The sequence below is a fragment of the Poeciliopsis prolifica genome, unplaced genomic scaffold, assembly GCF_027474105.1.
Source record: "Poeciliopsis prolifica strain line A6 unplaced genomic scaffold, Auburn_PproV2 SCAFFOLD034, whole genome shotgun sequence".
Lineage (NCBI taxonomy): Eukaryota > Metazoa > Chordata > Actinopteri > Cyprinodontiformes > Poeciliidae > Poeciliopsis > Poeciliopsis prolifica.
The window spans coordinates 2731543-2744458 of NW_026562409.1; the positions used below are offsets into that span (position 1 = coordinate 2731543).

General features: G+C 38.2%; 2 protein-coding genes across 3 annotated transcripts; both read right to left on the reverse strand.

Annotated features, from left to right (window-relative positions):
- Window positions 1-100: 100 nt before the first annotated feature.
- Window positions 101-1837, reverse strand: LOC129373808 (cephalotoxin-like protein). Its single transcript, XM_055051893.1, has 2 exons — window positions 260-1837; window positions 101-163 (listed from the first exon to the last, which is right to left on the reverse strand). The coding sequence occupies exons 1-2, from the start codon at window positions 1835-1837 to the stop codon at window positions 101-103; spliced, it is 1641 nt and encodes a 546-aa protein (XP_054907868.1).
- An 8560-nt stretch (window positions 1838-10397) lies between these two features.
- Window positions 10398-12837, reverse strand: LOC129373987 (uncharacterized). 2 transcript variants are annotated; one of them, XM_055052167.1, is made up of 2 exons: window positions 12746-12837; window positions 10398-11879 (listed from the first exon to the last, which is right to left on the reverse strand). In XM_055052167.1, exons 1-2 carry the CDS (start codon window positions 12808-12810, stop codon window positions 11024-11026), a joined length of 921 nt encoding a protein of 306 aa, XP_054908142.1. In that variant the 5' UTR covers window positions 12811-12837; the 3' UTR covers window positions 10398-11023. The 2 variants fall into 2 exon arrangements, 1 of the variants encoding a protein (XP_054908142.1); XR_008607440.1 differs by lacking the exon at window positions 10398-11879 and adding an exon at window positions 12004-12111.
- Between the last annotated feature and the right edge of the window lie 79 nt (window positions 12838-12916).

A 12916-nucleotide genomic window follows, 5' to 3' on the forward strand; every position in this document is an offset into this window, starting at 1 on the left:
GAAACTGAGCGCAACTTCAAAAGAAAAATGGACCAGCATCAGATCTGAACGTCTGTCGGATTTCAATGATTGCCTCTAACTTTATTGGCTCAGGCTTATTTCATGGATTTCTGCTATCCTGGTGTTCTCTGCGTCTTTTTAACTCCAAGCAGGGACCACTGAGCTGACGGCAGAAAGAACGGTTGCAACATTTCAGAAACAACATCAGCACCACAACAAACAGAACCAAAACAGAAATAATAGTTAGGATGATGATGACCTGTTTGGACTCTACAGGGCTGCTTGGGACTGGTGCCAGCGTGGGGTCAGGCTCTGGTGCCAGTGGGAGGTCAGGCTCTGGCACAATCATTTGCTTTTCACACGTGTCTCCATAGTAGCTGTCAGGACACTCGCAAAACCACTCGTTGGACCGCAGCAGCCTCTTGCATGTCCCATTATTCTTACATTGATTGTTAACACAGACAGGTAAGAGTCTGGAGTAATGAACAGAAGTCCAACTGTCATAGCCGCTCCAGGAACATTTCACTCGGTGAAACGGTGTTGGCACCTCTATAAATTGATCTCCATACGCAACGAGTGAAACTTTGGTATATTTTGTCAAAGGGATAGTAATTTTCTCATCATGATCCTTTGGGAAAAAAATATTACTGCATCTCTGTGCAGATATAAAGAATTTTGAAATTGTCTTAGGTTCACACTTCTTATTTTCAAAACAGTCTGTGGCTGTAGTCTTCACCTCTTCGACATGTGTCGTGTCTGCCTTTACAGTGTACTCTACAGCAACTACGAGGTCGCCACTGCTGAAGGTAAACTCGGCATTAAGCATAAGATTTTTGTTCTGACTTTTGTCAAACACCACCACCACCCAGTTGTACCAGCTGTACTTCTTGTCCAAAGCTTCTTTCACCTGAAGAGCGAGGGAGTTTTGGTCAGAACCTTGATCTTTGGTGATCTCTTCCACATCTTTCTTTAAGTATTGCTTGTAGTTGGTGAGACAGAACTCCACAGATGATAACTGAGCTTCAGAGACCTTCTTGAACATCTGCCCAGGTTCAGCTGCTTTGCTTTTGACACCAGTCAGTTTCCAGTAGAACTGGTTGAGTATCATCCCTTTCCAAAACAAGCTGCTCAAGTACAGGTTATATTTGCTGATCATATAAATGTCACATTTAAACTTCTTCTTCAGCAGACTGTTGAGGTTTTCACTCAGAGACGTGCTGTCCACTGTCAGGTAGCGGTAAAGGTTGGACACACTGGACTCAGCTCCTGAACTTTCATAGTAACTGGTGAAAATTTTAATTTTTTTAGCTGTTTCTTTGGGACTTTGTGATTCTGTTCTATGCAGAAACTCGCCAAGCTTCTCCCAGGTGTTGAGGATAGTAAGTTCGTCTCTGGAATAGATGCTGGCATAATTGAACCATTCTATGTCTGTGGCCAGGTTGGAGATCTTAATGGACAGAGAGTCCAGTTTCTGGTTCACCTCAGCAAAACCTTTCTGTACCTCATTCAGCACTGGATCATCGAGAGGGATAAAGGCCAGGACCATGTTGACGACAGAGAAGACCACAGCTCCAACTCCTGGTGCAAAACTAGCGAAGCTGGAGATGCCTTTCATTACATCTGACAGCTTCTTGGAGTCCATACTTCCCATGGCATCTTTGAAAAGAGACAGAGATTCTTTTGCAACATTTAGGGTCTTCTCTGTTTTCTCTCTACTTTCATATGGCAGCTGTATGCCGATTGCTGAGGTTGAAAGAGCTGATTGGACAGAAAAAGTCGCCCAGTGAAGAAGGATCATGGAAGCCAACAGCATCGAAGCTGACCTCTTTGGAGCCATAGCTGAAACACATAAACACAACCATCAGTACCATTGTATAAAAACCCAATTAAGCCCAATTTGGATTAAATTATGACTTAAAACTGACATTGTTAGCAGAATAATTTTAGATGATTTAGTTAACCTAATGCAGCATGTCTGTGTTTTAGAGTAAATAAAGGTTTCAAAAAGCTTACTGTGTCAGTCGACCTGCAGAGGGAGCAGAGCTGGGATTTGGTCCAGTGAGGTTTTCCAGAGGTGATTTGGTCAGCAGCTCCTTCAAGTTGTGCAGCTTGAGGTTGTGCTTCAACAGGAATCCAGCAGGCATTTTATAGGACGCTGGATCGCCTGACCTCTTCCTCTGACTTACATTTTCCATCTTGCAATACGTGTGACGTGATAAACACCAATATTTACCAAGCTGTGTAAAGGTTAATCTTATTTAGGGAAATCAGGTGACTCACATGATTAAACGAGCCAGATTTGATTGAATAAAACTTTGAAAAGCTCAGAGGGGTTTTCTTTTTGTAATTTCAGAATGAAATGTACAGGTTAGGTTTGTGGTACTTTTGTCAGGTCCTGGATTATTTGGGGGTTTTATTCTAGTTTCAACATTCGGTGTTCCTGAGTCTCTTTCGTTTAATCATATCATCCTTTTTCTGTTTTCCTTCAGTTCAATGCTCTCTTGGTTCATTATGTTTATTTCTTTTTTCTAGTTATTCTTTGTAACTTTAGTTATGTCTACTCATTCTCTAGTGTTAGACTTATTCCCTCGCCCTCTGTGCTACTTTCTCTCTCTCTCCTCACACCTGCAGCCAGGTAGCCAATCAGAACAAGTCCAATTTTTGATTTATGCTTTCAAATTTACTTTGATTTATGTTTTTTTGTTCTCCTTCATTCAGAGGAAATTATGAGTTAGACCAAATGTCTCAAACTCATGGCCCAGGGACCACGGTAGCTTTCTTTTTAAGAAAAACTTACTGAATGCTGAAACAAACAACTATGAATTAATATTTTACCATTTTAATGGGTTTTATCAATACATTCTGGCAAAACCGTCCCTTTAAAATATGGCCCAAAATAAAAATGAGTTTGACTCGCATTATGCAGCTTGTTGTTCACATACATGCATAACCAACCATAAATACTAGAGTAAATACATAATACAAAGTAACAAGGAGAAACAAAGACCCGCCGTTTCCTGTCCGTAATCCAACTTCCTTCTGCTTTCATGGTCCTCAGCATTTATAAAGTTTCTTTTAGTTTCCACTTTTACTGTGTATTGTACTTTGTTGCTGGTTTTAAATGTATTATATTAACAGAATATTTAGATTTCTTCACTTAAGGCTGACCTGTAACTGCATTCATCTACATAAGAGACAAAATAAAACAAGCAGTGTTTCTTTCTCGATGTAAAAAATGTCACATATTCAGGGTCTCTTGATTGAGCTCACCTCACCTTTGGCTGGATCAACTGTTCAAATTCAGTATCACATTTTCTTTCCAAGCAGATCAACATAGTTTAGGAAAATGTATTTTAGAAAATCTTGTCACCTCATGAGAGGCATGAATGAAGGTCTCTGTGTGCAAAATGAAACCAAATTTGGAGACGAGGAAGGAGCGAAGGCCAAGACAAACGTGAGATTTCTTGCAGGGAACGTATTCCAGGGAAATCACTGAGCAAATATGCACAATAAATAAGAAGTCTAGTCATATATTCTATTTCAGTTTGGGGAGATGTAGCAAAACTTAAAAGAAAATTAAATCATACATTAAGTATGAATCAAATACATCTGATGTAACTTCACCTTTATCCCAAGTATAGAAAATATTTGAAAGTAAGAAAAAACGCTGCGAATGAATGATTTGGTGCAATCTGCTTTGTTTCCTTAAATAGAAAACACTTTATTTTTTTTAAACTAGTTTTAACTGGGATGAATTACCAGTAGGTAGACTTGGTTACAGTTTTGACTAACACACAATAAATATAACATGATTAAAAGTGACTAAGTGCTCAGTAATTTAAAATATAGAAAACATAAAAACAATCAAATAAAAACATGCTGGGCTAAAAACAGTATCTTCATTAGTCAGGATTATTACTTTCATCCATTTCAGCAACAAAGCGGTTCATCATAAAAACATCAGAGCCACCAATTATGAAACAGGCAGCAAACATTACATTTTGTCAAACGTTTCATCAATAAACATCAAAATAATAATTTAAAAAGAAAAAAAAAACAACACTAAGACTCTGCTGAGTTGAATTTTGAAAGCTTGTGGCAGCAGGAACAAAATTGGTTTTATTCTTAGATTTTTCACATTTGTTAATCAAATGTATCCAAATGAGAAGAACCTGAAGTTCAGAGGTCAAGACTCGTCTATTAAGACTGATGTCGTTAACAGATAACATGAGCTGGCACTGTATAAGTGGAGTGAATTACTGCAGCTGTGTTTGGACTCTTATTTTCTCTGGTCCTCTTCCAGATCAGACCACTGACGACATGTTTACCTGCAAGGCGAGACAAACTGGGTACAAAAACACACAACTGAGCATCTAAAGAAGTCACTGAGTAAATATGTAGAAGAGAAAAAATCCCTCTATTAATACTGTGGAATGAATGACGACATGTTTATCTGTATGCTGTCTTTCAATGTTATTTAAAACATTTTCTTTATCAACCTGCCAATCATCATATTTTGTTCAAAGGTTAACAATATCTTCCTTTTTACTGAGGTATCACCTCTTAGTAGGTTTGCTTATGGCAGGCCGTTTTAACATTAAATCGCCTTTATCCGACAATCTGTAATGATATTATAGATTTATAAAGTTCAGTTTTGACTAAAAAAATGTTGACTGTCCTGAATGGAAACTTAAAGGTAATATCTGTATTTACGTTCTGAATAGTAAGAAGGATAATTTAATGTATTTTCACTAGATTTGTTAGTTGAAGCGTCACACTCTCATAAAAACATATGAATATGAATGACAGTAATTATTCATATCCAGTTTGGTGTAAATCAGAGCATGTTTGATTTAGGTTGCATTCACACAAGCCCTGTTCAGTCCGTTATAACACAACTTCAGTTTATTTATCAGAAAGCCTGCTTCATTTGGGGAGGTGTGAACGTCTATCAAACTCTGATGTGGACCAGAAAACTGATGTCTGATCTGCATAGAAACCTCGTTTTCGGTTCACTTCAACGCTGCATCAGTTTTGAAGTGAACACTGAAAGCAGGAAGTGGACTACGGTGCAGGGCATTCTGGGTAAATATAACCAAAACAAACACGCTAGTCTGACGTTAGTGAGAGAAATGTTTTGTGATCTTTACCAGAGACAAAAGAAAAGTCCTACAAATGCTAAGGTCTGATGCTACTCCATTTGTTAACATTTTGTAAAGAAGAAAGTTGCACTCAGTGTCTTCTGCAGAGGGTTTTGTGTTTGTTCTTTCAGTAGTTTTTGGTGCAGCGCCTCCAGAGGCGAGGAGGCAGATTTTTCCTTTCACTCTCAGTCTTCATGTTCCTGAGCAGTTCCTGATTCTTGGTGCTTTCAGTCGTCAGACGTCTGAGCAAACATGAAATCAGGTTATTGATAATCTTTTGTCCTTTTCAGAATATCAGTTGGATCAACACAAACACGTCTAACTGAAGAAACTCTTAAAATAATCTGTGACTGAGAAGCTGAAGACGTCATCAGAACATATCATTAGCGTCTCGTCGGGAGCACAAGCGTACTGCTTCTCCAGATATTCCCTGTCAAGCTTCTGTCCAATAGATTTGTCTCCCAGGCAGGTATCCAGGTGGACGGTGGCTTTGAACCTGGACTGGAGCAGAACCAGAGACAGGGCCAAGGTGACCACAGAGAACGGGACGCTCTCTGATTTTTCTTCTGGGAGGACAAAAGGAATGACGATCCGGTTTCTCCCAACAGGACCATGTTTTTTGGTGAGAGACTCAAAGCTTTTCCAGATTCCATCGTCTGGTCGTAGAGGACTAACTGTGATGTTTGGGATCATCTGGTCTCCAGCCTGCCTCATTGAGTTCCAGCGAGCTGGTAGTTTCATGGATTGGTGCTTTTTATCAGGAACTGGAGAGCCATCCTTCATGGTGTAGAAGACTCTGTGCTGAGGCTTCAGTTTTCCTGTAGCCATGGCGTATGTTAACACTGCCCCTCCAGAGACACAGTTCCAGGGAGAATAAAGAACCACGTCTCTGATGGAGGCCAGAGGCAGAAGACAGCTGGCTGGCATCATGAAGTCTCCGATTGCTCCATGAGCCACAAAGGTGATGTCCACAGTGTCGCTGTGGTTCTTCTTCCCCTCCTCATCTATGTGTTTTTTAAAGAAATTAAACATGTCCACCAGCTGGTAGAAGGTGTAAGGTTTTTCTTTGAGCCACTTCAGGACGGTTTGATTGGTGCAGCTGTCCTCTGCAAGCTTCATCAGCTTCTTCCACTCATCTGAGCCCTTTGTGCTTTCCAAAATGTGAACATGTTTACGGACAGCTGCCCTGCAGAAAAAAAATTTAGTAATTAAAATAAAATGCATTTGGTGCATTCTTGTAAAGTATGACATGTCCTGGCAATCACCCCCTAAACCAGAACTGGTTTAGGGGGTTCGAATTAAATACTAAACATCTTTTCACATTCACTTCAGGATTTCGTGGTGGTTGTTTTTTTGTGTGTGATTTTTTTTTTGCAATCAAAATAACTTTGCAATCAAAATAAGTAGAAATATTTTCTTGTGATTTTGTTATATTTGCATTTATGTGTGGCAGTAATTGTGACTCATTACGTCAATCATAGACTAAAGCTTGACACCAAGCAAGGCTGAGAGAGCAGAAGTAAGAAACAATGCCACCTCCAGGTGGTAGATAGGCATTACTTCAACATTAGGTTTTTGACCACTTTTGCAGAAAATTAGCAATAAACTCACAATTATGTAGTGAGAAAAAGAGTGGGGATCAATTGATTCCCTGTTGATTTTCCATGGATTTCCACAAAAAACTGAAGGGACTGATTGATGATATTCGGCAGTAAAAAGATAAGATGATTTGATTTAATTGATCATATATTCAAATATATTCAATAACAACTGTTATTTTGAAGGTTCTATTTTTGTGTCCAGAGGGCCACATAATGGCGGCCCTGATTTGGTCCTCAAAGTCTGACTTTGACACTTGTGGTTCTCTCTCTTTAGTCGCCACACAGCAAACTGGCCAGAGTAAAAATATCAATGCTTTCTACTGTATTGAGATTTTAACGTGTTATTTGGTGTATTCGGTGTAATCACGGATTTGCAGCGAACGGTTTTTACAAGGTAAGATGACTAATGTTCATGTACTTTACAAGTAAGTGTGATTAGAAAGATGATATAAAATATTGCATTATGGAGAAGGTATGTGTATAACATTTAGTAACCATGGAGACAGTGTTGCACTGTCATGTAGCCTAGCATGTATGGAAAAAAACTGTTTGGCTTCCGCTCTTTTGTGCCTGTTTAAGGCTTCTTTAATGTGGGGAAACGCCGTTTATAGTATAGCGGTATAAATCATGTTATGTGACTTCAGGGAAAGTTGGCAATTTGATTAACACGGCAAAGGAAGGATGTACGGGTCTGTTCTAAGCTAGCTATTTCAAACTTGCTATTTCATTGCTTAAGCCATGAATAAACTGGCAAAAACAATTTAAGCCACTCTGTTCTATACTTCCGACTTCCACAATTGGTGCCTTGAACGATTAACCGACTTATTTACAACGGGTTAGCATTAGCGTTTTCAACACTAAAATGTAAACGTTGAACATCCGGGTACTTGGCCAAGATTGCTTCTGGAATAATCTCGCCAACGCCATTTTGTTTTACTTGCCTTGATCACGAAGAGGGGGATATGTATGTAGCTAACTTTTTTAATATTATTTTAGGTCATTTGTAATTGTTGTTGTTAAATATTTAGCGTTGTGTTCAAGCTTTTGGTGGATGACTGAAACCCTAGTTATTTTTTAAGCCTTTGTAATCATAAGTACAGAGTCTATGGAGGACGTTTGGCTGAGTCTGCTTTTTAATAATTGTTTTAATTGAGCATAAAGTGTTTATTTCAGGGCACATTGAGATTTAACTGGATGTAGATTCTTAACCCTTATTATTTGGTAGACTTGCTGCTATTGACTTGGGTCAATGTCCTGCTGAGGTCAAGTTCGCAAACTGCAACATAAGATGATCAATTTAATAGAAAATGTCTATTTGGTAATTATGGATTTGCTGCAGATCAATTCAATAGAAAATGTTTATTTGGTAATTATGGATTTGCTGCGGTTGTTTCCTCTTCTTTTTGTTCTGCAACCAAAGAATTTATTTCAACCAACCAAAGCTGTACTAGATTTCACTTTCACTTTTGCTCAGAATATCAGTAACATTTTTAGATGTCTGTTAAATCTTTAGAAACTTACAAAAGTAACCGCGTTTCCAGCTCGACTAGAGAAATCAGCAGATCCTGGAGTAAATCAATTTTCAGGTTGTTCATGGTTGGTGAATGATCAGGATCAAAAACAAAACTCTTAACCTGGAGAAGGAAAACAAAATCATTTTGAGAATGAGAAAATTCTGAACTGCTGAACCAGTTATTTAGTTTTAACCTAAATTTCCAAATTACTGTTAGCTGTACTTCCACTAAAAAACAGAGACTTTGTATGACCAAACAATGTTTTCCCTAATGTAATAACCAGATTCTGTTATTGAAGAATAAATCTATTACTAACTATTTAATAATATTTACAAATAACACTGGGAGTTTATTCCAGCTAAGCTGCATTTTCTCTTACCTGCTGCAGATCGTTCAGGTAAAATTGATGAGGGTGTTTTAACAGGTAAGTACTCAGCAGCCTTATTTATAGACCTTGGATCATATTACATCATGTACACGCCTTATAAAATTCCAGCCATAAAAATAACAATGAAAGAGAATGTTGTGACAAAATCCCCTGAGACTCCAGTTTATGAATGTCAAAGTTTTCCAGTTTATAGATCATAATAAACAACAGAGTTCAGCCAACACTAAGCAGAAAAACCTGCTCATTGCTGCAGCAGGATCTGCTCCATGATGCTGGCATGGAGTAAAACCTGGTAGTCCCTCAGCAAATAGAAATAATCATTAGGTTTGTGTAATGTATCTTGTATTTCTCTCTTTGTACTCTTCACTCGTCACACTGGACGAGTTTTATTTAAGGTAATCATGATAACATCATTCTACATATCAACGATTGATATAAAAACACACCTCTGACCTGGTTTGGCTCAGGAATCTCTGCCAAACCTCTTCCTTTAAATCAGCTGATTTACTGTAACTCAGCGGCTCTCCACATGTTTTACATGAATTTAGATCCTTCAGCAGAAACACTGCAGTTGTTTCACATGTACCTGGTACTTTAAATGTGCAAACCCTGACCTCATGCATGAATCAGTAAATATAAAGATTATATTAAACTCTGAACCAAGAAATACTTTAGACTTGTGAGCCAGAAACGAAGGTACAGTTCAACATGTTCTGTCATGTTATAGATTTTTAACTTGTGATTTTTGCCTCTGACATATTGTATTGAGAATAATTTCTTATGACGTTACTAATCTCAGGCTCAAATTCTCTTCAGTTTTTATTTTTTCCTTTTTTCTGTTTCTATAAAACTGATGTGTTGCTTTCCTTCAGTAAGAGATTCAGAGTTTGACTCTTTATCATGTCCAGCTCTTTGGGCAAAGAAAATGGATTTTTAATCATTGATATTTCTCTTTCTGAATCAGCCATTGTGGATGTAAAAAACAAACTGATTTATAGCAACACATATCGACTGAAATCTGATTGGATGAAACTTTGTTAATCCACACAGGCAAGTATAGGAAGCAGCACAGCCAAGAGATACAACACCAAAACAAATACCAGTAGATTCCTGAAAGTAAATTAAAAGCATGTATTTGAACCAAGATGAGAATATAGAGGTTGTTGATTCTGATTGTGTTTAATTGTGCTTAGAAAACCTTGTTCATGTGACGTAGTGTTCACTGTTATGAATAAATTACATGTCTCTCCTTATGTTTATGAAATAAATTTTAAAATATAACGAAGCAGCAGAGGAAACTATTGGAAAAAAATATTATGGGAAATAAAAAATATTTTTAGAAAGACTCAAATTAAAAATTTGACGTTAATGATAATTACATGTGGTCTGGTGACTCCTGCCACGCCCTCCTACCTGTGAAACTCCTGCAGAAACTCCAGAACCTTTTTGTTTTCTTCTGTTTCTGTCTGAACGTTTGCTGCATCTTTTCCAGCCTCTTCCACAGAGGAGACTTCACAGACAGATGGTATTATCCAAATGTAACAGCTTTGTAGTAAAAATATACACAAATATTAAATGATTACTACTCAGTCTTATGCATTTGATGACAATCCCCAACACAGCAGAATATTTCACTGTAGAAATGCTGGAAAGACGAAAAGTTTATTGAAAAATACCACAGAAGAATAAGAAATGGAGGGGTCACATTTCCTAAACATGCAGTAGTTGTTGCAATATTAAAAATAATTTTAAAAAGCTGGTCGTCAACCAGATTGCTGTGACAATCTCAGACAAGTCGAGTGTCTTATTTTCCCCTCTGCATCCTAACACAGGAGTGATAATCTAAATTAGCTGCCTTACAGTTCTTGACTGTTCATAAAATGTCACTGTAGAGAGAGAAACCACACAAAGTGCCTGCAATACGCAAATTTCTCATTTATTGACAGAAATTATAGCATACACATAGTGGCACAAAGTCCCTCCCTTCCCCAAATGTGCGATTGGTTTACAAGCTATTATCAAATTACAAACAGTTGTTTTATAAGATTCAACACAGCATCACATGAGAGTCTGTTGACTTTCTGACTTCAGAGTTGGGCTGATCGCCTGTGGATTGGAAGAAAATGGCTTTCTGCAGCATTACCATTTAGCTGTGACGTGTGAAAGCAGAATGTGAAGCCAATAAACAAAATATTTTTTAATGCTCCAGTTGTTTTGGTATATATAGTGTGATATGAGACATTTGATGTAATACAAACTAATATGCATAAAACCCAGAGATCTGGTACCTGTGGGAGGAGCTTCATCTTCATGTAGATATTATAATTTATACATCCCTACATTTAGATTGAGAGAACACATTTTTAACAAAATGAACTGCTAATATAACTTATGCATCATCTTTTCTATCCATGCTACACTGAAGATGTAATTAGAACCTTTCATTCCAGTCCCATCAACAGCACAGGCGTACTGCTTCTCCAGATATTCCCTGTCAAACTTACGAACAGTAGAGTGGTCAGTTAGACAGGCATTCAGGTGGACGGTGGCTTTGAACCTGGACTCCAGCAGAACCAGAGACAGGGCCAAGGTGACCACAGAGAACGGGACGCTCTCTGTTTCTTTTCCTGGGAGGACAAAAGGAATGACGATCCGATTTCTCCCAACAGGACCGTATTGTTTGGTGAGAGACTCAAAGTTCTTCCAAACACTATCGTCTGATCGTAGAGGACTAACTGTGATATTTGGGATCATCTGGTCTCCAGCCTGACTCATTGAGTTCCAGCGGTCCGGTAGTTTTGCAGGTTGATGTTTTTCATCAGGAACTGGACATCCATCCTTCTTGGTGCAGTAGAAGATTCTGTGGTGAGGCTGCAGCCGTCCTGTGGCGATGGCATATGCTAACCCACTGGTGACACAGTTCCAGGGAGCATAAAGAACCACGTCTCTGATGGAGGCCAGAGGCAGCAGACAGCTGGCTGGCATCATGAAGTCTCTGATTGATCCATGAGCCATGAAGGTGATGTCCACAGTGTCGCTGTGGTCCTTCTTCTCCTCCTCATCTATGTGTTTTTTAAAGAAGTTGAACATCTCTACCAGTTTGGTGAAGGAGTTTTCTCTCAGCCACTTCAAAACGACTGGATTTGAACAATTTGTCTCTGCGAGCTTCATCAGTCGGTTCTTTTCTTCGCAGCTTCTTATTTGTAAAAATTGAACATCTCTGCAGATGTTCCGCCTGTTGAAAGAAAATGAATAGGAACATTTAGTAAGAATATGTGTCTGTTACCTCCTTACTGTCACTGTACAACAGCCAGTTTGCCAGATCATATTACAGTGGACCCCGGTTCAGTACCAGCAGATTTCCAAGGCCATGGCTGAGCTCTTTTACTGTTTAATTGTCCTGGGAGACTTTGAATCCATGTAGATTAATCCCCAACAGAGAGGGGCAAAAAAGCCAATAGGTTACGCTAAAAACACATGAAAAAAAATATTCTTTAGGAAATTAACAAAACCATCAGTAATGCTCTTTGTCACAGTTGTTAGATTAACTTGGATTAATTTTACAGGCTCTAATCTGCTCTCTTCCAGCGGCTGCAATAAATTTTGCACCTTTTTTACAAAAAAACAATCTAAAATTTAAATTAATCTGCACACCAACATCCAGAGTTGAAGCCATGCCCAAACATAAAAATGTATAAAAAATGGCTAAATTAAGCTCTTCCTCCTGCTGTCTCGATATTCTAGTCATGATTCAAGAAAGTTCTGCCTGTTGTTGAATTCGATCTGATTCAGGCAGTAAACTGATTCCTTTCATCGGGTTTTTTCCCCAAGTCTTTAAAAACAAAAGTTGTTATAGCAATTTCGACAAAACTATATGCTCCCGCTGGCTCAGATTATAAGAAATTACTCTTATAATCTGAGTGTTGTTTTTAACACAGTTAAACGTCCTTGTTGCTGAAATGCGCTACAAATAAATTTGACTTCATTGTTTTAATGCATTGACCCAAACAAATACATGAAACAAAGTAATATTTATCATAAAAACAGATTAAGATGCCACTCAGTAATTTCTCAATGAACATTTGTCATCAGGAAACTCACAGCATCAAACTCTGTCTTCTGAGAGACATCAGTTTGTGGAGTCGGTAACTTTCTGGATCGCTCATGGTTGGTGGATGAACAGGAAAGAAAAACGAAACTGTTAGCCTGTAGAAGAAAAACAAAATCATTTTACAATAAGAAAATACTGAAGTTTTTTTTTTTTTTTTTAGA